General features: G+C 38.9%; 1 protein-coding gene across 1 annotated transcript in view; it reads right to left on the reverse strand.

The window, feature by feature from the left end:
• Positions 1 to 1,383: 1,383 nt before the first annotated feature.
• Positions 1,384 to 26,069, reverse strand: part of NEIL3 (nei like DNA glycosylase 3) — a 31,064-nt gene continuing 6,378 nt past the window's right edge. Inside the window, exons 2-10 of the mRNA XM_010974543.3 lie at positions 25,848 to 25,975; positions 16,886 to 17,020; positions 16,371 to 16,584; positions 14,041 to 14,115; positions 12,312 to 12,478; positions 9,753 to 9,922; positions 7,886 to 8,303; positions 3,380 to 3,554; positions 1,384 to 1,948 (exon numbers count right to left, since the gene is read on the reverse strand). Of these exons, the coding sequence (XP_010972845.3) occupies positions 1,778 to 1,948; positions 3,380 to 3,554; positions 7,886 to 8,303; positions 9,753 to 9,922; positions 12,312 to 12,478; positions 14,041 to 14,115; positions 16,371 to 16,584; positions 16,886 to 17,020; positions 25,848 to 25,975 (1,653 nt within the window). The 3' untranslated portion in view covers positions 1,384 to 1,777. The remainder of the gene's footprint in view (positions 1,949 to 3,379; positions 3,555 to 7,885; positions 8,304 to 9,752; positions 9,923 to 12,311; positions 12,479 to 14,040; positions 14,116 to 16,370; positions 16,585 to 16,885; positions 17,021 to 25,847; positions 25,976 to 26,069) is intronic.

Genomic DNA, 26,069 nt, shown 5'->3' on the forward strand with positions numbered 1-26,069 from the left:
TGACCCACACATGTGTTCAGGGGTCAGTCAAGGACACGGGCAGTTTAAACACAGAACTTGAGGCTCTCCCTTGCGGAGTCTCTTCTGAGATTTCTCCCTTCAGGTGGCTGTGCTCGCCCAGACTGTCTGCTGGCTCTTTAGGCCAGAAAGACTGGGTTGGAACTGACTTTGTTCTGCCCTCAGGATAAAAATTGTAAAAAAAATGGGAAATAACTTCCAGCTGGTCTCTCCTTCCAAACTTTACCCACCTCCAGAATCTGCCTGCTTTTGTTCACTCTCCAGTATTGTTTTTAATTTTTGCCCAGAATCTAGAGTTGCATTCAGGTGAAGCTTACTCCATAATGGAAGCAGAAACCTCCTTGAGACTTTGACGGGAAATTTTATTAAAACTCCAAATTAATTTTGGAAGAATCGCATTTGTAAAACATCCATGTTTTCCAAACAAGATGCTGTTTCGTCTATCCATCTGGTTCTTTAATGCTTCTCAGTAAAATTTTCTTCACATCAATCCTGCATATTTTGTAGATGTCTCTAAATTTATTATATTGATATCTATTATTTCATTTGCCTATATTTTCTTATAATTCATTTGCTAATTTTTGAAGACTGGAATTTATGGAAGCCTGCTTTGCAATAGGCCTTTTCCCTTGTTGTTGCATAAGTAATACACCTCCTTCCAAATGCACACCCTGTGTACTTCACATCAGGTCACTAAGACCGTGACTGGTCCTGTCTAGTTCTTGGTCTGCTCTGTAGTGTTATTATTACCCTGTTGGGTGAAGATCACTGACCTTAAGTTGGTTTTAATTCTCTCTCTTCAGTGTAGAGTTCAAACACAGATGGCACGATGGAATATTTTCTGCCCTGGTAATTTCACATGCTGTTAACTTCTAGAGCTCTGCACGGGCCCTTTCGTGATGGAAGAGAAAGGGATTTCCGCCATCCTCTACACTGTCCTTTTATTAATAGATTGAACCAGCTCTGAATGGAATTTTCCACAAACATGCAGAAATGCCTTAAGATTACTGTTTCGCTTTTCTTTCAGGAAGTAGTCATACCTGAACTAAATTTAAAAAGAAAAAGGAGAGGAGTTAAGATAAAACTAGAACCATAATAGCACATTAAGCTTTTGCAATAAACTTATTTTAAAAAAATTAACAGATCAGAAAAGTTTAAACCAACTTCTCTTTTAAAGATATATAGCCAACTTCTTCTGTTCTTATATATTACTTTTATATTCTGAATTCCCAGAGCTCTCCATGAAAATGCATTTGAAGTTATACAAGTGTTTGGCATGTCCCTAGCATCTAGAACTTGATGTTTGTTGAACAGAATAAAAAAGAGAAAGCATTAATTTCTATAAAGAAGATCCCATTTCTTACATTTCATTTAAAAAACAAGAAGTTTCTTTAATCATATATTATGAATAGTGGTGATATCTAAGAAATTACTCATTACAGACAGAATACATTATTTTATTGTACTGCATACCTCTCCCCCCACAAAAAGAAATTCACTGCTTCCCTGAAGAAGTTACAAGAGACTAAGAACGTACTAAAAATACTTTATCATAACTAAATGCATTAAATATACATTCTAAATGGATTATATTATATATTTGATAAAAGACATATGGCATTCATTAAAGCAAAAAAAAAAGCCATATAATGGAAAGATAGTACACTTAAATGAACAGTTCTCAAATATTGCAATAACTTTACACTTATACACATTTTGAAGAGATTAAATGCTATATATTCTACACAAGGAGATAATATTAGCATCCCGGAATAATGTTGATTCCTGCCCACTGGAAAAAATTGCACTGTTTTTCCTTCCCAAGAGGGCACAGAAAAAAGTTCCTTCCGTTGTTAGGTCCAATCTTCAGCACTGTTCTCATGATGCAGCGTTTGCCATGGTTGCAGAATGGGAAGGACAGATCTGCCCACTGCGGGGAGAAACAGAGATGGCGAAGTTTAGACAGAGGTTAGAATGGGGCACAGGCTGAGCCTGGACATGTATGACTAGCGCCAGTGTCTTCGCTGATGTTGCTGGTCTTTGACACTGTAAAACACACATCATCATTTGCTGATGCCCTTTAAAAACCTTATATCCTGTTGGAAGCATCTAACAAATCTGCTTGAATCACACAGAAAGTTGTCATAATTCCGAGTTTCTGTCTAAAGGCATATTTACAGAAGTTCCTCCACTTTATTGAAAATAGTTGAAAACTACCAGGATCTTGCTGTAAAGCAAATCAACAGTCTTCCTGCTAGAGGTCTGGTTGAGCTAAAGCTATTAAGTAAGACCAAAGATTTGTTACGATTTTAAAACTAAACTTCCTTAGTCTCCTGGGAAAATAAAGAATCCAAAACAGAATTACCTGGACAGATTCCAGGCAGATTCCATTGTATTATTCTTATCCTTATTAATTTTGGCCTCATGAGAGCTACCAAGAAGGCTGTGATACCATGAATACTGCTAATGTTTTCTCCATGACATCTATACAAGCTTCTGGGGGTGGGGTGCGGGGAATCAGTAAGTTGAGAAGGATGGGGCCCCCTCCTGGGCAGGGGTTAAGCTCTAAAATCATTACCAAACTTTCCCTGGGAAATTCCTCGGGAAGATGCCACACTGAAGACACGTAACTTCTCTCTCAATAAACCCAGCCAGAAAACTTCTGCTCCAGCACTGAAACAAATCAATATTTTCTTTTTCCAATTACACACCAAATGAAGTGGTTGGGAAGATGTGTTATCTTGGAACCTCAGGATCACAGTCAGCAGTGAGAGGCTCACACTGAGGACGCGGTCAGTGAGATCTGACTGAAAGGGCTTCAGACTCCTGTCTCTGGTCACACGTTCATTGCTAGGGACACACGCATAAACTGAAAGGTGTGGAGAACGACCCAGCGCTAAATCGTTACCGTGCATCACTTTTTTAGGTTAAGCTTGCACAGTAGGATTCGCTAAGCTTATTGTAAATCCAAGGCATGTAGGGGATTTTTCCCAGGTACCTCCATCAAATGTATAAACTCAAGGTTCTGATGTAATGCTGAAGTTGGGGAGAGTCAGTCTGGATTATCAGCCACCTGGGTAAGTGGCTCAACACCTCTCTGTCTTTGTAAATCAAGGGGCAACACTTCCATGCTTGTGGTTACACATATGACATACTCGAATAATCAAATAGCTATCATTTGATTTATTTTTCTTTTTGTGATGAAACTCTTTCAAGTTATTCAACATTCAGGGTTTAGACTGCATGTCAATATGGCTTTTAAATTTAAAGGTAAAACCGGAAACAGATGGCTATTCGTTACATTTTAATAACAGAAGTATTCAGGGACACTAGCGTTAAGCTTGGTAAAGGATACACGTACTTCAAAAAATCCACACTGCGCTTCTCTAGGTAGAGGACACGCATAGAAGTGCCTGCCCTTGTTTTCTCCATCCTTCCTCACCACTCGGAGGATGCAGGGGCGGCCGTGCCCACGGCAGCGAGGTTGGCCAGCATTGGATGTACTTGGACCATCTGTCACGTGAACTTGAAGTTCGCTGTAATGACAAGTTACAAGATAACTGCAGCATGGCAGTGCCAAAAGGGGTCATCTCCACCACCTCACCCCACGTGGGAATCCTGCCTGACCAAAGAAAGCAGACCACGAAGTGGACCACGGCCAACTTTACACAATTACACCCACTCCTGCTTCTTTCAAATGCTCGGTTTTCCCAGGTAATTCTAACTCACTCCCAATGCTACCTAGGTACCTAAGTTAAATTTAATCTACATTAGGCAAGGAATTTAAATGCCTCGAGAATAAAAACAGCTGACTGGCACATCCAGTCCGTCCAGTTTTCATTTGTGATATTTAGTTCTTTTCTTACTCAGTAGCCTGACAGTGTGGCCATTTTATTTCCCCTAAAATACTCTCAAGTCCCAGTACCCCTTGACCCCCAAAGTAACTAGAGTCACAATCTTCTCTAATTATTTTCTCATCGGTAGCGAACTCTCATCAATGGCTCTGACAAGGCCAAAAGGATCACTCTTCTCTCCTGACCACCTTAAAGACAACTTTCTACGCTTTTCTTTGATCAAGGCTACTGCAAAAGCTGCAATCATATTTCAGCTGCCTGGCAGGGCAGAAACGTGTATTTTGTCAAGCAAGCGAGGAAGCTTCATCCTCCCCCACCGTGAGGATCACGAGTGTCTGGGGGTTTAGTCCTGCACACTGTGCATGAGGCCCAGAGGCCGGCCTTCCCCTGTAACTGCACATGTGGAGTTTCCTCTTTGAAAAGGAACTTCATGATTATTTTAAATTTGTTTTTATATTTTGCATATTTTCAATGCCTGTATAATAGTTTTTTAAAAAATAAACTAACTGAAGAGGAAAAGAGCTCTTATTAATTACAAGAAGTCCTTCCACTTAAGAGCCCTAGTTTTACACTTTTAACGATAAAAAATTTCTTACTTTCTTTTTTTGGGGTTAATTTCTAAAGAACAAAGTATGATTCTTAAGTGATTTTTAAAAGATACTTGTAAATTCCTTCCTTCCTAAATGACATTCTTCACATACTTGTTTCTATAGTGATGCCTCGGGGCACCCTATCTAATTGAAACGTTCAGAGTGTGAGATCTTTTTTCCCTGGTTTTACTGAGATGTAATTGACATACATGAGCTCTTTCGTGATGAAACTGTTTTACACTCATTTATAAAGCAGAAGCTTAAATATGTTGCTTTAAATGGACCCAAACACCCTGATGTCTGGGGTGGACTCACTCACGCCGAGGACAGTTTCTAAAGCTGTTTGTGCCGCAGGTGTATGTGGATGAAAGCAGCTGGGGGCATTACTGAGGAAATCATTACAATTAAATACTTCTCCAGCAGGTATTCTGTGGGTACCTTTTTCATGGTGGAGGTGGTGGCTTACATTTTAGCATCACGGGGAAGGTGAGGGGCAGCAGATTTCTCTTTTCCATACCCCCTTCATCTCACCAGCACACCCTCCGCCCCCAAAGAGGCAGTATTAAAACTTTAACTTCAAGAGGTCATGAGAACCAAGAGCAGTGCTTAATGGATAATGGGCTCTCAATAAATGCTAATAAACACTGAACATGTTCAATAAACATTGTTCAAATAACACTGAACAAAGGTGAGATAAAATTATCAAGGCGATTACTAAGCACAGGTTTGTCATTTTAAAACGGATATTATTTTTTCACTGATCAATTTATCATGGGTTAACTTATTTTACAGATGGGGTGATTCATTATAATAAAAAAACACTGTCTATAAATTTTTTGGAACTAATCAGTCTCAACGAATGCAGATTTTGTAGTTCAGCAGTTATTTCAAGGATTCCAACAAACAGAGGTTAAATGACTCATCCTGGATGGTCCCAGGTGGTTCTGACATCCTTGGGGACTGAAAACTCCAAAAGGTGACCCAAAAGCATGTATGAGGTGTCAGTGCCTGACTGGTGATTAGAAGGGGAATTTGGCAACCCTGACGGCAGCAGACCCGAGAAAATGTTAGTGATTTTGCTCTTTTCATTTCACTCATCTACATAAGCCTTCACGTCAGCTCAGAAAAACTTCAACCTAAAAACACACGTTGCATTCTTTGAAAAGGTGTCGCTGTGTTTTGCTCTGTATTTACAATAATTGGATCAAAGATTTAGTACTGTGTCTAACAGGCATTCTTAACTGCTTAAAAATGGGTTCGACTATAGAATTTATAATCCAGTAGCTGGGTAAAATTCAAGTATATCTAAAGACCAATCTGAAAATACGCCTCATCAGCATGGCACGTATCATGCAGTGATGAGATCAGTAATTAAGAGAACAAAAGGCAAATTAATTACCATATAATTATTAAAGAAAAAAATGAACTAGCTCTAAATTCTCTGAGTGGACCACCTGCTTTAATCGTATTATGTTGTGAGCTTCTGCGTGGCATCCTGTCCACAAGATGAACGCTGTAGCTGCCAGACAAGGAGAAAAATGAAATAAATGACAGTAATTTGCAATTTATTCCTTGTAAAGTAGCTGGGTGCAGAAGGGCTGCTGGGTGAATGTATTTCATCACTTGACATTTATTCTGCTAGTTGATCTTGATTGATTTTAGAGTCTCAGTCCTGGGGTTCTTATATTCAACACATACACACACGGCAGCGTTCCTAAGTAATGCTGTGTGCTGTGATTAATCATATGACCCTATTACTAATGGCTTATGAAGAAATCATTTAAATTTAAGGTTACGTTAATGTTTTTTTAAATCCCTAATTCATTAGTTAAATTGCCTGAGATTTTCTACAAAGCACTAAGGAAATAAAAATATGCCAAGATACTTCATCGGAGCACAACGAAAGCCACAATATTTTTAACTGATCACATCTGTGTCTTTCCACTTAAGCTACACAACAGAAAAGGCTGTTCAAAAATGATTTTCCTACAGGATGGCCTTCCCACTCAGACACTCTCAACTAGCTCCTTCATGAACTTGCATCATGAGACATTAATTTGGGTTAAAGTGAAAGGCAGTATACTGACCCAGGCAGTTAAAAGTTTACCCCACCCCCCATAGCTTACATTCAGATACCCATCATTTATAAGTATTGTGAACAAAAGTCAAACCAGTTATTATAAATGATTATGAACACATTTTTTTAAAAAATCAATCAAGGATAAATCATTAAGATTAATTAATGGTAAATTTAAATTTCGGATGGGAAACGTGAGATGAAAACATCCACTGACCAAAAACTATCTCCGAACTGTTATGAAATAAGCTTTGAGGATTCTCAGAAGCTGGTCCAGGCATGTACACCAGTGGTCCCTCACCTCGCTGCCCAAAGAAGACTCTTTCCATCAGCAAAGACACAGCTCATCAGAGGCGAAGCCAGAAATCAGAATCCCTAGTGAGATTACTTCAGATCCCACCCCAGTAAGTCTTCCTCTGTGTCCCACCGGCAAGAAAAGACACAGGGGAAGACGACTCCTCAACCTTCCCTTCATTCAGAGATGCTGGATATACAGCGCCTGCTTCCTGAAGGACAAGACAATTGCGGAGTGAAGTCTCTCCCTGGTGGAGGCATGCTGTCAGGTGTGAGAGGACCAAGGGACTGAACAAGGTTGGGGAGAATTACCGACAGAGTTCCAGGAGCTGCTAGTAACCATTAAGGAACAAGGATGACATTGCTTATTACAATGTCTGTATCCCTAGCGACAGTAATTAAGGGTCTTCGCCTGAACGTGTAGCTGGTAATCTCATAAAACATATGTGGTCTGGTAGTATTCAGCAATTGGAATTATAATTTTAAAATTTCAGATCTGAAAGATGTACACATGCTCTTTTCCTTTTTGGTTTGAAACAATGGCCACCATCCCCCTTAGCTGTCTGAAATAGAGCCACTTTCTTTAGCAGAAATGTCACTACAAGGATCTCAGATCCCTTTCTGTAGAACAGAAGACATTTACTAAACTGCTATGAATGACAGTTTCCCTTTCAGAAGAAATATCTTTCATAGAAGAACTAACTTAAAACTGCTAGCAGTGGAGACTGATAACCAGTAAGGTTATGGGGGATTTAATCATTTTTCTTTATACTTTTCAGTATGTTCCCAACATTATGTATTAAGCGTGTATATGGTTACAGTCAGAAAAAACCCCAACTTTTTACAGGTGTAGGAAATTCTTTTTCACTCCCTTTCCTTCTCTAACACTAAAAGCTGGAGGAGGCAAGGGACGCAAATTACTGTAGTAGCCCTTCCGGGTTTGATTTACATTTCCAAAATCAATTCAGCTTCTTTAGCAAGGGATGATTTTTCTGCATTCTTAAAACTTAAATGCAAGTATCTTCCCAAAATCAAGGTTGGAAGCCTCATACCTGATAGAAAACCCAGGGTTGCACCTTTTGTGGTCTGGTGATGAGGACTGGGTTGTTTTCAATTTTTTATTTGCTGGACTAAATAACTGAGACCGAGAGCAGACCGTCGGTGACAGGTTGACTTTGTTAGACAATTGAGTTTTATGGTTCGTTCTCTCCTTGGAGGGGGGCGGTGTGTCACTGAAACAAACGGCAGGAGGAGATTCTGGAAATTCCCCAGCTGGTGTCTGGTTTTGGCTTTCTTCTCTTCCCAAAGCTCTGGACATATTGCTGAAATCAGTCAAGACAAGGGTTGTGGTTCCAAATGCAGTTCTCCTGTTGATCTTCACTTCTGTACTCGGTTTTCCAAAACGATTACAAGGGTATTTGACTAAGTAGTTCAAGGCCGTAGGATTCTCTTCATTCTTGAGTACTGAATCTGGAAAGAGACCAGTAATTCTGCAGTATTTCCTTACACATAATGTATTGACGATTTGAAACATCTTTTCATTTGATTAAAACATTTAGTTCATAGATTACAGTGGCCTAATGTACGGAACTAATAATGCAAAGTAAGCTGGGGCAATTCAGAATTAACCATCTTCTGATTAGGAAATAAAGTATTCTATAAAGTGCAAATTTTCAACAACTTACTGGGACTCAGAGGTGGGTTTAACAAAGATTTGTATTTGCTTTGTATTACGTTCAAGCATTTAAAGATCATTCAGCTGTCAGTTTTGTAATAGGCCAAATATTAAGGCAGTGGTAATTATGAAGTGACACAGATCAGCAGTTAAGAGCCTGTGCCTAGATGATCAGGAATGGTTCTGTGAATGACAAGAACCGATGAAAGGCTTATCAGAAATAAGTAAAGATGAATCACAGAGACTTAACATTTATTACATGTGTTTCAACAAAGCATCCTAGGGTTTTGGAATCTGTACTGTGACTTTCTCTAAATTGCAGCTAATATATATGCCTTTCATACTCAGAGAAAATAACGAGAAAATAATTAAGGAGATGTGTAAAGGCATTTCACAATGTCTAAATAAATGTGGACATCTAAGATTGCAGCTTTCTGAGGGCTCTCTGTTGAATGAGACTGAAGAGGGAGGGACAGAAATAGGAGACACAGTCCCTTCTGCTACCAGCAAAGCTGTACCACGGGTGATGCCCACCCTTCTGGCCCAGAGAACAAAACACAATATGACAGCTCACACAATGCAGGGTCCAGAAGTCAAGGAGGAACTTTCTCCTCTCTAATTGAAGAAAGAAGGAACACTTTGCGAACACAATGGAAGCCACATCAATGAGACGGTTCTTAATCACAGGTTTCCTCTGAGGTTTTGCATTCTCTGAACGCGTGAAATTGTGAGCTATAAAGAGTTATTTTGAAGGATTTCAATGAAATCAGTACAATTGTCTGGGTAAAGATTTTAATAACAAGGGGTAGGAGGGATAAAGAAGAGAAAGAATTCAGCATTTTTCTATTCCACCTGCAGAGATATTCTTACAGAAATCCTCCCTTTCAATTTATGAAACACTTGGACTGAATAACAAACTCAAAAGTTGCTGAAATCTGCATAAAACAAAGCTTTATTGAATAATTCATTAGAAACAGTAGAGAACAGATGTGATCATCTCAGTTTTTTGAGATACAAAGGCACACACTCTTTTAGTACAAGCATGTTTTCCCTCCCTGTTTAAAAAAAAAGTGCTCAACAGAATTATTAGCATGGTTAACATGCAAAGGCTGGCAATTCATTTAAACCTTTCAGAAAGCAAGCATTTCATTTAGGTATGAAATATCAAAACGGAACAAGATAGATACCTGACTATACGATTAACCCTCTTTGAAATGAAAGGAACTCAAAATCAATAGTCTTACCAGCAGGCCTCGAAGCCAGGCAAGCATCACATGCCTCAGAAGACGGCTTATTTATTAGTGTACAGACCTCACATGTCCATTGTTCTTCAGACTTCCGAGCCACACAGTCCATGAGGGGATCCCCCCTGCTAAATGTCCAACTGACTGTAGTGTTTCTAAATGGCAGTGTGCTATAAAAGAATTTTTAAAGGTAATCATTAACACTTTTATTCTTGTCTTGTTCTTATACATTCTGGGTTTATTTTAGAAACAATTTCAGAACCATTAATACCCAAACACTACATGTTTCCTATGGCTTAGAAGTTCTATCTAACTTGGAATAAAATGTTTTCACTCTGCTGATTGCTGTTAAAGACAGAAATAACAAAAGATTTAACTGAGAGTCAAAGAATTGTGGTTTTTTTCTTTTTTAAACCAACTAAAAATATTGGACATAGCTGCTAGGAAACATTTTCTTAACTAATGTTTTCAGTAAGTGGGACTCTTCCCAATCAAATCTAAAATATCTTTATTCAACCAAATTAGGGAGGAAAAAAGTTATACAGAAATTAGAGCACTGAAAGTAAACATGAGGAAAGTTTTACATTGACTTCGTGTGCTTCTAGAATTTCTACACAATACCTACTAGGCACTGTATTAATTAGTTGATCTATAATCTGTAATGATGAAAAAAGATACCTACACTTGTGTTACTTCCCTCCGGATAAAACTGCTTCATGCTGGATGTCTAATTAATAGGTTAGTAAGCAAACCATAAAACGGACCGATTTTTGGCCACAACCATAAATCAGGAGTCTCTACCTGGAATTCTTAATTGGCTCTTTGTTGTTACACGAAATGCCTTTCTAAAGCCCTGATTTGGTCCCGCTCCTCAATACGCGGCTTTGGGTCTGCAGAGCACATCGCGTGGTTAAGCCCCGACGACAGTGTCGTGGGTTCCTTTCATGATTCCAAACACTGACACTGAAGAAAGCTCCTTCGGTAAAGGCTTTTGTATCTTACATTTCAGAACATGAGTTCTTCGACTTTCAAAGGTAGCCTTGTTGTAACATTTTGCTCCTTACATATAATTATACCAGGTTTTAAATTCAGCCTTGTCTGGTAAAATCATCAACAGCGTAAGACACTGTGAAAGTAAGACATCTCATTATGGTTCTTTCATCTTTACTTACCTTGACTTCTAATGCCACTCGTGACTTCTTATTCCCATGGAGCCCCAGACCCCGTGTAGAATTTGTTTACTTGACTTAATCCTTGCCCTCCACTCACTTACTCTGAGAGCCAGCATCATGCATTTATTCATAATTAAGTAAATGCAATTTAAATCACCTTCGGATTTTCAGTGTGCTCCAACCTTCACCACTCTCGTCTTCTATCCTATAAACTTCGTTAACCACAAGGGGATGTTGATTGTTACATACAACAGCTTTGGAAGCATTTTTTTTTTCCCCTACTGCTCCATGTCTTCACCACCTACTAACAAATTCTTTCCAATTTCTTCTTGGATGTGTAGCAGGTGTCTCAAACTTAACAAGTCTTTAGAAGGCAGGATAACAGCATCCTAAAGACAGCAGGTCACAATACCAGGAAACTGTAAATGACACTTTATAAAAAAAGAGGATCTCTGTAGACTGAATTAGGGATCTCGACATGGGGCGATGATTCTGGGTTATCTGGGTGATCTCTTAATCCAAATACAAGTGTGCTTGTAAGAGAGAGGCAGAGGGAGATCTGACACACACAGAAGGTGAGAAAGCAGTGTAACCAGAGGCAGAGACTGGAGTCACGCGGCCACAAATGGAGGACTGGCTCTTTTATATTGTTAATGTTTTGCTCAGCCTTCCCCAAAGGGACCTATGGCCTCTTACCAGGGTAAGTGCACACTGGGGACAAGGAGATCATCAAACCTTTGGGGACTACTGGACACTGGTTATTAACTGACACTAATTCCAGGAGATTCAGTCTCTATCAGTCAGACTTCGGCTTGTGGAGGTCTGGTGATCGGTGGGGGTTTCAGCTCAAGTTCATCTCCCAGTGGGTCCAGTGGGTCCAGTGGGTCCCTGAACCCATTCTGTGGTTACTTCCCCAGCTCTGGAATGCACAGTGGGAATAGATTTACTCAGCCACTGGCTCAGTCACCACGTACAGATTTAATAAGTAGTCGGTTGTTTCCCCAACACGGCATGAATTCTGTAAAGAGAGCTTGCTTACGTTTTATAATATTATTTCTAAATAAAGCAATCAGTTTTGAAGTTGGTTGCATTTTTCCAATTATTGACTAAACTACCCCTCCTGGTAATCACTTTACAAATGAGATTAAAGTGAAAGCCTGGATATTAACCTTAAAGAGATTTTCTACTGAATTTAGGAGAGGTCCATCAATCATCTTCAGCTCATTCTGGTTTTGGGGCGATACCATTTACTATTTCCTTCCAAGGGTTCAAAGACTTGTGAGTGATGTTCTGCTCTGAACAGCCTGATAGTTATTCAGTTATGTTCTCTTATTAATAGCTTTTTATTTAGAGAAGTGGGGCAAACAGTATACTTTAGATTTCTCACCGTATGTCAACGTGTTGAGGATCTTCTTTCTGACAGTGAGGACAGAAATATGTCATTCTGTTATTCTCCCCTAAGCGACACACAGTTATTCTACTGTAGCACTGAGCACAATTAGGACGCTTGTAAACCTTATAGTGTTTGGAGATAGCAGATCCAGCTTTACAGCACTGAAAACAAACAAACAACATTATAATGTTATCTACAAAACACTGTTCACGAGCCAAAGTTATATTCCTGAAAGTCATTTCTGAAAATGATTTGTTAAAAATTTACATATGTTTGTACATATGTTTGCATAATCTTTTCTTTCATCTGAGAAAATGGTATTGACAAGATTTAGCAATATTTGTCAAATAAGATATGGGTGAAATAATTAAGTCATTATTTTATAACTTATTAGTATTCAAAATTGTTCTTTCCATGACTTTACCCTCTTATCTAAATGGGATATAAACGTTCTATAATTTAAAATGTCTTTCATGCTTTTAAGGTTTTTATAATTAGACATAATTATGTGGTTATGAGGAAAAGACTAGATTAGCTTTAAATCTGATTATTTTTAGAACACTGAAGCTGCTCACTTTGTTTCAAGAGCCAAAAAATTTATTCCTAGGGGGAAAACTTAACAAGATTGTCTTCTTTGTTGAACTGAAAAGGGATGGTGTTTAGTTTTTAATCTTTACAGATTCACTGAAAAAGGAAAATTCGAATGCCATTCTAGCAGAGAGCATGCTCCATTCTGGTATAAGTTCTGTTTCAAAAGACATGGATATCCTCTGTCACAGCTCCACTCTGCTCACCTACATGTAAAGCTCCTACAAAGAGAATGTTTGGGATTTATATCAGCAGTGTGAAAATTTAAAAGCCCAGAAATACGGCTCGCCATATATAAGCTGAAAATTACATAAAAAACTGATATTGATTTAAGCAAAGTATTGAAATGGCTAACAACCTGGACAGAAAATGAGCAGCAGTCTGGGAGAACAGGTGCGCACGTGTAACACCGGAACAGCCACAGATACTCAGGGCTGCTATGTAAACCAAGAGGCTCATTAACAGTTTAGGCCAATTAATGAAGAGTCTTACAATGCCAGACTTTCTGACAGTAAAAATAAACATTTTGATAAAGAAAATGGACTGTAAAGAAAAAAAGACATTTATGATACTTGGTTTAAAGATAAACTGTGTCTATTGCACATATATGTATGTATATATGCATATATACAACGTTCAAAATTTACAGTTTAGTAAGGACATATTCTCAAAACAGCCTCTGTTGTAGGTAGAGAAATATTATCATCCCATTTCACAGATGAAGAAACTAAACTTACATTAAGTTACCTAAGTAACATTAACAACAGAGGTGGTACGTGGCAAATTCTGATTGAAGTGAAGTCTATTTACTCCAAATTCATCTATTAAGTCTCTACCTCTAGGCTTCCTGTATTTTACTTCCACATGTCCAAAAATAGAACAAGAGTCTAAGTAACAGTTAATATAGCTGCTCCCCAACTTGATATAGATAATCTAATATAATTATAGTTAGACAAGTTTGGACTGACCTATGACCCCAAATTTCAAGATGTTAATTATGCCCGCGTCACTCTCCCTTCTTGTACCTCTACGCTCTTACCACTAGATGGCTACATACAGCCTTCACATTTTTGGTGCAATCAAAGGGAAATAATTGACATTTCACATAGTTGAAAAAAATTTTTTTTGCTCTTACCCTGTAAAAAAGAATGCTGAAATCACGAATCATTCTCACAAAGTGATGGGTCTGTTCATCTGTTAACTGACAAACCTTAAAATAGAAAAATGACTCAGGATAGTTTCGTAATTTGCTCATTACTGTAGAACATAATACCACAGGCCAGTTCTATCAAGAGAACTGGAACCAGATTTGAAATAGACGCATCTCTTTTAGAACTTGTATAATCTATTTAGTGTCATTAATAGTGTTTTCATTTTTAAGTGATTGTACTACAGACAAAAAATACCATTCTTATTTATAAATTTAAATTCTAAAGTCAAGTATTTATTGGATATCTATTCTGTACCAGACATCTTCAAAGTCCCAGCATTGCCCGTCATTGACCCTGAAAAGTCTTGCTGGATTTTCAGAAAAAGAAAAAAAAAAAAAAGGAAAGGAAAAAGAAGGAAAAAAAACAACAGGAAGGGAGGGAAATAGGCACAAGAGTAGATGGCCAGCAAGGTCACTCTCAAGCTTTAAAAAGACATGAATTTATATACATGCATTAATGCTAAAGTACTTGTGAACACATGGGAGAATTCAGAAACAGACCTTACTGAAGAATTTTGTGACACAGCCTAACACAAATCCCAGGGTTACCCTTGCAGAATCAAGTATCATTTGGCACATGGAGCAATGGTAATTCCAGAAGAAATTCTACCTGATGACATACCTTTATTGTGTGTGTATGAGCACGTATGTGTATCTATATTACAATAAAACAAGTTTATCAGGGACTATAAAATCTAAAACCATCCAGTCGACAAAATCTTTCTAAAAGTATTACATATTTTTTGATTTATTTAAAGCTTAGAACATATATACTTCTTAAACTCATTTATTTCTTACCACTTTTTATATACTATATTCAATCACACCTTGACATACTAAACTGTACTTTTTCAATAATTGTGCATGTGCTTTTAGGGGGCTAATAGCTAAACTTCAAAAATGTCATTAATTTTTAAACCGCCAAGCATCATGGACAATGATCTTTTACTAGATGAACAGCTGGATGGATGTTAAAAAGTAAATTGTCAGTTTATCAAAGATATTAACAATGCTCTGGGTGACAGTACTCTGGGTTTGTTTTTTCAAAAATACTCTCCACAGAAGTCCAGGTGATTTTAAAAAGCTCTAAGCTCATCCTTCTTAAAATTCTGTTTCATTTCCCCCATATTACAGAAATCTGACTAGCTTGTTCCAAGCATGAAAAAACAGAACCTGATCTAGAGCAATTATTAACTGGTTTCTTTTAAAACTTATTTCCTACTGATTTGGATTTTGCAAAAACTATCTCGGAAGTAATTCCACAAAATAAATAGGTACCTTTGGAGTCATGTAAGAAATGATGTTGTTAGTAGAGACTAGTTGGGTCTAGATAAAAGCCCTAAGGTAGCCTTCTTCCCTGGAAACTAAAAAATCCTTTTACCTGGGTTTGGGTTCTAACCTCTCTGACCTTCTTACAATTTGCTCCTATTAATGACCATTCTTTTTTTTTTTTTTTATAACAATTTTAACCTCTCCATCTCTGTCAGTTTTTTCTTCGTCAGCATATAAAGAAGGTAACGTTTCTCCAGTTGAAGAACAAGGGGAAAAAAACACCAAAAATCCAGCTCTTGTCCTGACTTCTCTCTCCAGCAGTCTAACATTTTCCCTTTGCTCCAATCTAAGCTATTTTAACAATTACTCTACGTTGTGTTTCCATTTCCTCACTGGATCACTTACTCCTTAGTCCCTGCTACCTGACTTCCATTGTCACCGTTCCACCAAAACAGCATTTTCCCATGTCACGAACAGCTATAAACAGGAATACAAGAGTGTGTGTAGAGTGTGAATTTAACATGCTGGATACAGAAAGAAAGCTTCGAGCTTAGTTCATACGTTGAACAAGTATTTCTTTAATGCCTTCCATGCGCCAGACACTGTATTCTAGATGCCTGGATACATCAGTGAACCAGACACCTCCCTTATAAGAGACTGCATTCTAGCAGGGGAAGACATATTTCAACAACATACATCACAAATAAATGTTAGGTTATATTTGAAAATGATCAATGGTATGGAGAAAATAAAAAGCAAAGCAAGTTATGGAAGACTGGGAGGATGACGTGGGCGGCGGGGCTGCCCACAGCAATTTTAAATGGAGTGGTCAGGGTTGGCCTCACTGAGTTGACGTGAGCCAAGACACCCGAAGTCTGTTTGGGGAGAATGTGTTACTGCAACGCTGATTTCAGTGTTCCATGTCAGTCCCTTCACACTGTTTAAAAATACAGAAATCATTTAAAAAATTACTTAAAACTTACCTTAACAGCTGGGTGGAGACCACTGTCAAAGAGAGCTTCATTTTTGATGATGTTTCCTACCCCGGGCAACACTTTCTGATCCATTAACACATCACAGAGCATCCGTCCTTTCTGCTTTTTAACTTCACTTTCTGCTCTTGAGAAACTAAATTTAGGTGAGCATACATCTAATTCTTCCATCATTCTTATCCTCTGTTGGCTTTCTGTTGAGCTTCTATAGAAAGGAATACAGAACACATTAATCATGTGCCTGGTTACAGTCCACAAAGTGTCAGTGAAAATGAGCTTTGATACAAATATAAACACTTTATGTTAATCAGCATATGAGTTATACAGCCAAACAACAAACACCCTAACAAACTACGTTATTCGAAGGCTCTTAAAATGAGGTTTTAGCAATTCTAAACCAGTTTTGAAAACGTTATGGATTTCCACATGGGACATCCCAAACTTAACTGCAGAACCAACAACTTCGCAGTTTTCCAGCTGAAGTACTTTTTCCTTTAATTTTTTACCTGATTTCTACCGATGAGTCAAAGAAACAAATCAGATCTGTGGTGAGCTGCACTTCGAAAACAGGAGAAACTCCATTTTTACTTTTAGATTCAAGTGGGTTAATCACAAGGAAGCCTTTCATTCCAAAATGAATCCTGGAACAAAAGCAAGCCCATTTTTGAGTGGCAGAAAGTATATCACGCATCAAATTTCTGTTCCTTCACCACACTTTTTGGATTAGAAGCAAAGAAAAGTTAGTTACAACAGACACGTCAAGGGCACAGAATGGCAGCTAATGTTCTGTATTTTTTCATATTTTATATATATATATATAAATGGCTTTGTAGTCTTGTAAAACTAGATGTGGTAATCAATTTTTCAACCCACAAATAAAATTCCTAGGGAAATAATAAAGCCCTGCCAACAAGCCCAAGAAAACACACCCGTGTTCTCTTTTCTTGTCAGATGAAGTGTCTTTTATTCAGGGAACAGCCTACTGTCTCTCAGCTTTTTCTCAGACTCAAAGGCTTGGGGTCAGATAAGGCTAAATGTAAATTGCCTATAGTTGGTGTTTTGATGAAATCCACAAAGCCACCAACATTCACATCCTTTTTTCTAGCCCCAGTGGACTGGAAATGTTTACCTCTTCCAAAATGAGATCCACAGGGTAAGACACTTACTCTTTTCCACCCCCTTGCTTTGGGGTAACAAGATGAAATTTTTTTTTTTTTTTTTTGCAAAATCTTTTGTATCAAAAGACAACTCTTAAGTCAAAACGCTATTGTCTTCAATTTTCTTAGTTTCTTGCTACCTTTATATGTATTAGGAAGTGGGGATTTATAAATATTTACAGTTAACTTGAAAGCCACAATGCAGTGATGAAAAATTCATAGCCTTTCAGTTTTTATAGGGTTGATTAGCATGTCCAGTTTAAAAAAAAAAGTGGTTTTGTGAGACCGCTGATGATGAAGATCAGAAACGATTCTCAGGATGAAATACCGCATTCTCCCTTTCAAATCCTTCTCCTTATAGCTTTGTTGAGTTAATAAATATGGCTCTTTTGGCAGCAAATGTTACTGCTCTGTGCTTCTAATTCTGAAGCACCGTGTTATAGTATTGTACAAGGTTAACCAGTCTAACTTTAAAAATGTGCGTTTTAAACTCTGTGTGCCCTACTATCAATCACGAATGCATTTACATGCCCCATCGTTCTTGACAGGAAAAATGTGTGCCTGTAAGTACTTCATAATTTAGCTTATGGAACCTCAGCCCTAGTGAAAGGTGTACAACTGTCACGCCCAGAAGCCATCACACCTGAAATCTTTTCAGCTGCATGGCCCATAAAGCAGATTCTAAATCACCTTCTATAATGAAAGTGCATCCACATAAAAAAATCTCAAAGGTTAAGACCCAATTCAAATTCAGGACTAGCCCCAGTAAGAACCCTGAACCAAGTAGGTATGCCTTTTTCGGTCTTAAAAATATTTCTAGGGGGAAATATGTATACAAATAATTATTTTATAGCAAATATTCTTTTTACTTATTTTATTTTTATGAAATAGCAAAATATTACGATAACCAAGCCCCAATAAACCAGTAAGTTTTGTGTTTATTTTTTGTTAAGTACCCTTTATCTTAAATTAAGAAAAACATATCAGTATCATGAAAAATTTTGAGGCACAGTAAATACCTGTACTGTTATAATTATTGGCATACTGGTCTTTTATAAACCAGGACATACGTCCATATTACACTTGCATTCAAGAGTTCAATTTGCTTTTCAAGATTCCTCATTATAATCAATCTAGTTTCGGAAAATTTTCTTAGGTCCTTATTTCTATCTCTTGATCCTCTCAAGCTCCCTCCACCCCAATCCCACTGGCTACCTGAGCTCACTCACTCTGCATGTGACTCTGCCTGCCAGCCGAGGGGCATCAGGCCCACCCTTGGGTGGTCACTGTCCCCTCCTCATCCCCATGCCTTTCACACAGTTGATTCAGGAATGGACACCGAGTCAAGCTGGAGTCATCAGAGTTCTCCTGACAAATTTATTTGGGACACAGAGAGATCAGCTTTTCGTCAGGACTGGGAGGTCTATTATGGGCGTTCTCCATGGTAACACTTCCCGACATGGGCACCAGGAAAGCCAAGAGAGGCCCATCTGCAGAGGCAGACCACGCAGACTCCAGTGGGGAACAGAATTAAGAAATACAGAGCGTCCTCATAGTGTTTAGTCTTTGCTTCCAGTTCTACCTGAAGCCTGACTGCACTATCTTTAGGTCATAAGACACCCATATTCTTACAAGAAATAATCACTGAACTTGTTTGAGTTGGGCTTCTGCCACTCGCAACAGAAGTTCTCATGTGAAAGTTACGTCCAAGCTAAAAAGTGAAGTGACAGTAAGAAAATTCCTCCACGTAGAAATAACTGCCTATAACAGATCAATAAATAAGACCTGATACTGTTCGAAACATCCACCACACTCTTCCCAGCTTCCACTATCAGAATAATCTGAACATCCTTGAGCAAAATGAACAGCACCAACAATGGTGCTGTCACAGGTTCAGATTAATGACAATGGCACATTGCAAATAAGGCAGTGGCTTATGAAAATTGTCAAATGCCCTCCCAGAAGTGCCACATGAGCAGCAGACTGTAAAACAGTTTAATATAAACACTGTAAAACGGACACGGGGAATTCAAAGAAAGAGGTTAGAAAAACAGATAGGGACTCAACCGTGTTGAAAAAGGAAAAAGGAGTTCTGCTTCTGCTTAGGATGTAGACGCTAAAAGTAAATATGGATCCTGCCCTAACAAGGACAGAAAAATTACAATATTTACAAAATCATAAATTTCCTTGAGCCCACGAGAGACATGAGGTTGCGGGCAGCCAGGTGAAGTACACTCCAAAGAGTGGCAAGCCCCTGCCCCTCCGCGGAAAGACAGACAAATTGTTCCATCTGTGGCAGAGTATAGGCGAAAGAGACAGCTACCATAAATATGGATAAGAAGAAAACAGTTAATATTTTCAACAAACGTTTAAATACTGATTGTGGCTGGGTTGACAGTTGAGAATCCCTGGAGCTCCAGACATGAAAGTACACCCTCCTTGGTAAGCTCCTTTCCACGGGCATCCACAAGTTAGCTGCACTCAAGAAAGATGTAAGTCATGGCAGGGGACCTGAACGAGCCACCTTTGGTGGCTTGGCACCTGTCTGCATGAAACCCTATCTCTTTGTTTCTTGAACGTGTCTCTTAAATGAAGCATAAGTCTTAGAAAGTCTTAAGCCCCTATAGCTGAGGGAGAGGTACAAACAAAAAGCTTGAAGGAGTCACAGGAAACTTCCTTCTGCAAAGGAGGTCTTGCCCTGAGTCACGAGCATAAGCAGCCTGCCACTGGGGAGGGCAGGAAGCCCTTCTGCTCTCAGGCCCAGGCCAAGTGCACTGCTGTTAAAGACCAGCAGAAGCCAAAGCCACCTGTCTCCAGGGGCGAGGTAGGGAGTCAGCTTTGCCACAGAATCCTGCAGTGACGGGAAGTGACATCAGCTCCCACTGGCAGAGGAAGGAAACTCACTGTGACCTGAGACCACCCACACACGGAGGAGCTTGGCTGCCTTAGGGAGGAGAGGGGCAGGAGCCCTGGGAAAACTGCAGCCCTGGGTCCACGTGCTCATGGCCTGCTCAAGATGAAGGCTGGCCCAGAAGAAACCAGAAGCTCCATCTTCCCCATCATGAATCTCTCACTGAGTAACAGGCCGTTATGGTGGTGCCCATACAGGAAATAAAGGAAAGGCGATAAAGAAATTTTTCCATATAAAGACTTCTGATCTACATCATTTTTCTTCCAAAAATATAAAGCTTTAATCTTAAAAGCAAAGAGAAAAACAGCAAAGAAAACAATAAAACAAAAGACCAGGGGGAGGGTATAGCTCAGTGGTAGAGTGCGTGCTTAGTATGCAAGGGGTCCCAGGTTAAATCCCCAGTACTTCCATTGAAAATAAACAAACAAATAAATAAATAAGCCTGATTACCTCCTCCCACCAGAAAAAAAAAAAGAGCTTAAAAAAAAAGAAAAGAAAATGTTAAAATAAATAAATAAAACAGAGGACCAAGGATAAGGAATTGCTCTATGCAGATGCTTGGCTTATGCAGTATATATGTATGGGCTGAATGTGAGTTATAAGCAGCGGTCTACCACTGGGGGAGGTGGGGGACAAGAGTGTAGAGAGATTCCCTTGTGTCAGGAGCATGCAGGGTCTGCTAAAAGCTGAGAGTGGAATAGAAACACAGGGAAGCCAGCCCCAGCCACACCACATCACGCGTGAGGCACGCAGGAGCAACAGCAGCTGATGCTTTTGAAGTTGCTGGTGCATCAAAGGTGCCAAGACATAGCAAAACCTAACCAAGCTCAACTACCTACTAGGCTCGCTCAATCCCCCACACGAATGACCTGGCAGTAGAGGCATCACTATTTCCAGGCTTAGATATTTAACTTAGTCTCTGTTGTTCTTTGAAATGTGATATCTGGGATTCAAAACAATATTATGACAAATAAAAAAATAAGATAAAAAAAAAAAAAAACCCATGTCAAGAGACAAAGCCCTCATCAGAATCAGACGTGAAGATGTCCTAGATGTTAAAACTGTGAGGCAACTAATTTAAAATCAATTTAAAAATTCAATTATTAATTGAGAAAACCATGCCAGGTGAGTGTGCTGAAATGAGACCTCGAACCTCGCACAAGCATTACAGTGCGGCACTTGGATTTTATGTTAACGTGCGTCCGGGGTTTTATAACCTTGCAGGTGTGTGCACAAACACCCCATAACCAGAGCCAAGGCAGGCCACACGCGGGTCATTCCCCGTTGTGCGAGCAGTTGCAGATGCCTCTGCTTTCTGTTCATGGTAGATTTCCCTATGCCTTCAAAATAGATGTAAAAAAAAGCACCAGCAACCAAGTTTCAGCAGATCCTCATCTAGGAATTTATCCTAAGACAACATCAAAATGGTAAAAGACTGTGCTCAAGGATGTTAACAGCAAGTTATTTATTAGTGTGAGAAATGAGGCAGAATGCTAATCAGTAGGTAGCTGACTGAAAAATGATACATCCATATAGCAGAACCCTCTGCATACATTAAAATAAATGTACACATATATTTTGACATTGACCAATGCAACATGCATATTATAGAAAAAAGACAACTATAGACAAAAAAAACTATTTATGTTAAAAAATTATTACATGTAATACCATAATTCACGCATATGTATTATAAACTATATATGAATATATGATATATGTACAATGTATAGTCTACGATTTACAAAACCTGTTGAGTGTTTTTCTCCAATGGTAGTAATTATGGGTGGCGGTTACTTTTTCCTTTAGACCGTTTGGCACTATCTTAATGTTTCACAACTGGCTTATATAGTACTTTAAAATATTGGGAAAACTGTAATAAAATGATGTGTATTGTGAAAAGACACAAGAAAAAGAAAGTGGCAGAACTAGTGACCTCATAGGCTGTCGGGTGCAGAAGAGAAGGAAGGGAAAGACAGGAAAAGAAGCAAAGAAGGGAAAATTGAGGTAAAGACTCCCATATTTTCTCTAGTTATGCATGAAAACATGTAATTGAAACAGAAAAAAAGTTACCCTTTCAAAAATTCAAACTATGTATTTTCTACCTGTAGATTATTTTTTTAAAGGCTAACAGACTTAGCCATTTAAATTTTATTTCAATTAAAAAAATTTTATGTAATTAATTTTTATAGAGGTTCTGGGGGTTGAGCTCAGGACCTCGTGCATGCTATACCCCCACCCTCGCCCCCACCTGTAGATGACTCTAATGGTCAGTTTGCTTAAATTGCAAGTGACAAAAATCTGACTCAAAAAGGTTTAGGCATTAAGAGATATTTGGTAGCTCATGGACTCTTAGGAAGGGCTGAAGAATCGACCAGCAGGATCTTAGGCAGAAAGGCAGGAATGCAGCTGAATCTTAGGAACAGAGGAAATAGGGACTGGAATGTCTCTGGGATGCTCGCTCTGCTTTTGGAGGCTGGCTGTATTTTCCATGGCCTCGCACCATCTTTCCTGACCAGCCAGCGGTCACCTCAAGTTCTAAGGCGTCATGTCCCCAGCTTCCATCCATCACAGAGAGCTTAACCCTCCTCAGCTCCAGATGAGAAAGTTCACAAAGGAACTCAGATTCTCCCGATTGACTGTGTTTGAGGGAAATTTAAGTAAGATTACGTTAAATTCAACTTGAATGTTGTGGTTATTGTGGCCAGATGACCAGTTTCCAGATGAAATGCTGTCCCCAAAAGATAAAGTGAGCATTTTGGAAAGACAAACAGTAGGTATTCACTACTCTAAAGAATGTAATTTAGTTCAGAATCCTTACCACACTCCAAACTTTTCTAATATGTCATGTGACAGATTATAAAAAATATTTTTAAGCTGTAAAACCCAGTTGTAAGTAGCATATGATGGAGTCCTCAAAGACTTTTTAGCAAACTAAGAAGAATTGTAACATTATCTCTTGCATTTCTGTTTAGAAGATCATATCACTCAAACCTTGATAAATTACAAATTATGAAACTTATAGTATACAATGCTTCTTTAAAATGACAAAGCCTCCAAAATATTTCAGAAACGGTTTCTGGTCTCCAAGTACGTATGACAATTGCAAACAATCAGATCATATAAATCACAAATTGGACAGAGCAAAGTGTTTTGGAAAGAGATATTCATTTTGAAAAATATATATCTTTTAAACATTAGTCAAGATATAAGCCATGTTGATTTCCATTGAAAACAGCAGCTTGCAGGGTGGGTGTGTCTGGATGACCAGATGTACAGATGTACGCACACACAGTACTGGCAAGCCATGTATCCACAGTTAACAGAGATGATATTCAGCAGTGGGATTGTGAATGTATAAATTTATTCTTGTTTGTTAATTATTTCTTGGTTTGCTCTAATGAGTATTTGATACATATTTAACAAGAATTAGAAATGACTTTTTTCTTTTGTTGCAGATGAAGAGCTTCTGTAAAGTGTTCAGAAAGAGCACAGGTATTAACTGCATCTAATATCACAACTGCACTCCTAAAATAAATGTGCATCAGATCATTTTATTATTTTCTGGCACTATTCTGAGTGCTTGAGCCCTCTGATACATCTTTTAGCAAAAGAATTTGTCATGTTCTAATTTGTATCTTTCTGAAATGTGGATTTTTCCATGGCAGATTCTCTTCCCGAGGACTAGGCCTATATCTCACTTTCATGACAAATGAATCCCAGGAAGATGCATGGCCTGGCCTAAAAGATGCGCTAAAATCCACAGGCAATTTTAATTGTGGAAAGCTGCCTACTTAGGGAAAACCATAAGCAATCAGTAAGCACGTTTCCCGGTATCAGTTCTCTAAAGTGCAGGTCAGCCTGGTGGGTAGAAAACAGAAGTCAAAAATGAAGACCGCACTTCTGTCTCACGCTCACAGACTCGTAGTCTCACACAGGGACCCCATTTTTCTGACACAGTCATCCATCCTCCTAAGTTGCTAGGTTCATTTTCAAACAGCTGATCTGCCAATGACCTTGAACCGCAAATTGTAGTCAAGGCTGCGGGAAATTGCAAGGAAGGAAGCACTGCCCTGCTCCGCATTCATATACTGAGACCGGAACCCGCCAGGGATGGCACTCGTGTACTTAGTTTGAAGAAGAAACAATTGTCCTTGGTTAGAACTTCATGCAACACTCACTGACAGCCCTGCTCTGAGAAATGATCCCCGCTTATCAGTCTGGTGGAGAACACTTGATAAAAACCTCCCTTCCATCCTACAGAAATAAATCTGCACCTCACACGAGAGCATCAATAACATATCAATGTTTTCCACTATCTGACATGGATCCCACTGCATCCCACTCCGTTCAGAGCAAAGAATTTTCAATCACATCAATCTACCTCAACAATAATGCACCCTGTGGTAGATCGCCACAGCGCGAACCAGTGAACACATGCTGATGTTATCAATCCCAGATTAAGAAAAACCACGAAGGGCCAATGTCACCCAAGGACGGCAGCTGCTGACAATGAAGAGAGAAGGCTTCAAAGGAAAAGCAGTGACATCACCTCTGAAGTACTGTGAACATGCAATAGACGAGATGGGATAAATGATAATCCTATGGTCAGATTATCTCTTTGTGACCATTATTCACCTTCAGTTAGAAGCACGGGGTCCAGTAACAGGACTTGTCTTTTAAGAAGGTGAAAATGGTTCAACATCTTATTAAAAAAAAAAAATTCAAACCTTACAATTTGCCATATCTTAGGCTACATTCCGAGAAGACAGAGAACTGACAAAGTCATCCATGGGCCTTTTTTGTGTTTTTTTGCAAAAATTAGAAAGGTGATTACATACACTGTGACATTTTTATTAAGTCAACCATTGCATTAGCAAGGGATTTCCATAAGCTCCGTGAAACAACGGAGAACCGCTTACTTCTGTGGAAAGTTTTTGAGTTCTAGAATTAAGTTTCCATGTCTGTACAAGGCTTCAGAGAAAGAAGACTGAAAAATGTAAAAATCTAGAGAGACATTTAAACCAAACTAGAAGCTGTCATAAAGAAACTGACGTCATTAAACGCAGTAAACATTTGGCGGAAAGAGCAGCGTAGGGAGTTTGGGGAAGAGAAAGCAGAGCTGTGTTGCCCTACGATCCCTGGGGAGGCCCTGCCGGCCTGTCATTTATTTTTTTAAGAAATAAATTGAACTGCCCTCCAAGGAACGATGACATCACAATTGATTCTCCTTCCGCTCACTGCCTTCCGTGATAGACTCTCACCCTCCTTTATTAGCGCTCTCTTAAAAATGGAGTACTTTCTACCTGGTTACATGTGCCGTGCAACAAACTGCAAGAAAAGCCTTCTACACACCTTTAAACGCAGAGACATAGGATGTATTGAACAGGTTTATCTTACCGTAAAGCTTTTGGTCCAAAGTACATAAACAGCTCCTTCCCCAGAGTTTCCACGCCACTGTAAACGAGTCCGTCAAACAGTCTCAAGAAACCCTGGCTGGAATCTTTATTACCATTCAGTGCAGCAGCCTAGTAGAAAATACATACACACGTAAACACACACGCTTGAAACAAAATCGGAATTTAATTCTTAATGTTTTTCCATTACTTCAAGCCCAGGTGT

The sequence above is a fragment of the Camelus dromedarius genome, chromosome 22, assembly GCF_036321535.1.
Source record: "Camelus dromedarius isolate mCamDro1 chromosome 22, mCamDro1.pat, whole genome shotgun sequence".
In the NCBI taxonomy this organism is placed as follows: domain Eukaryota; kingdom Metazoa; phylum Chordata; class Mammalia; order Artiodactyla; family Camelidae; genus Camelus; species Camelus dromedarius.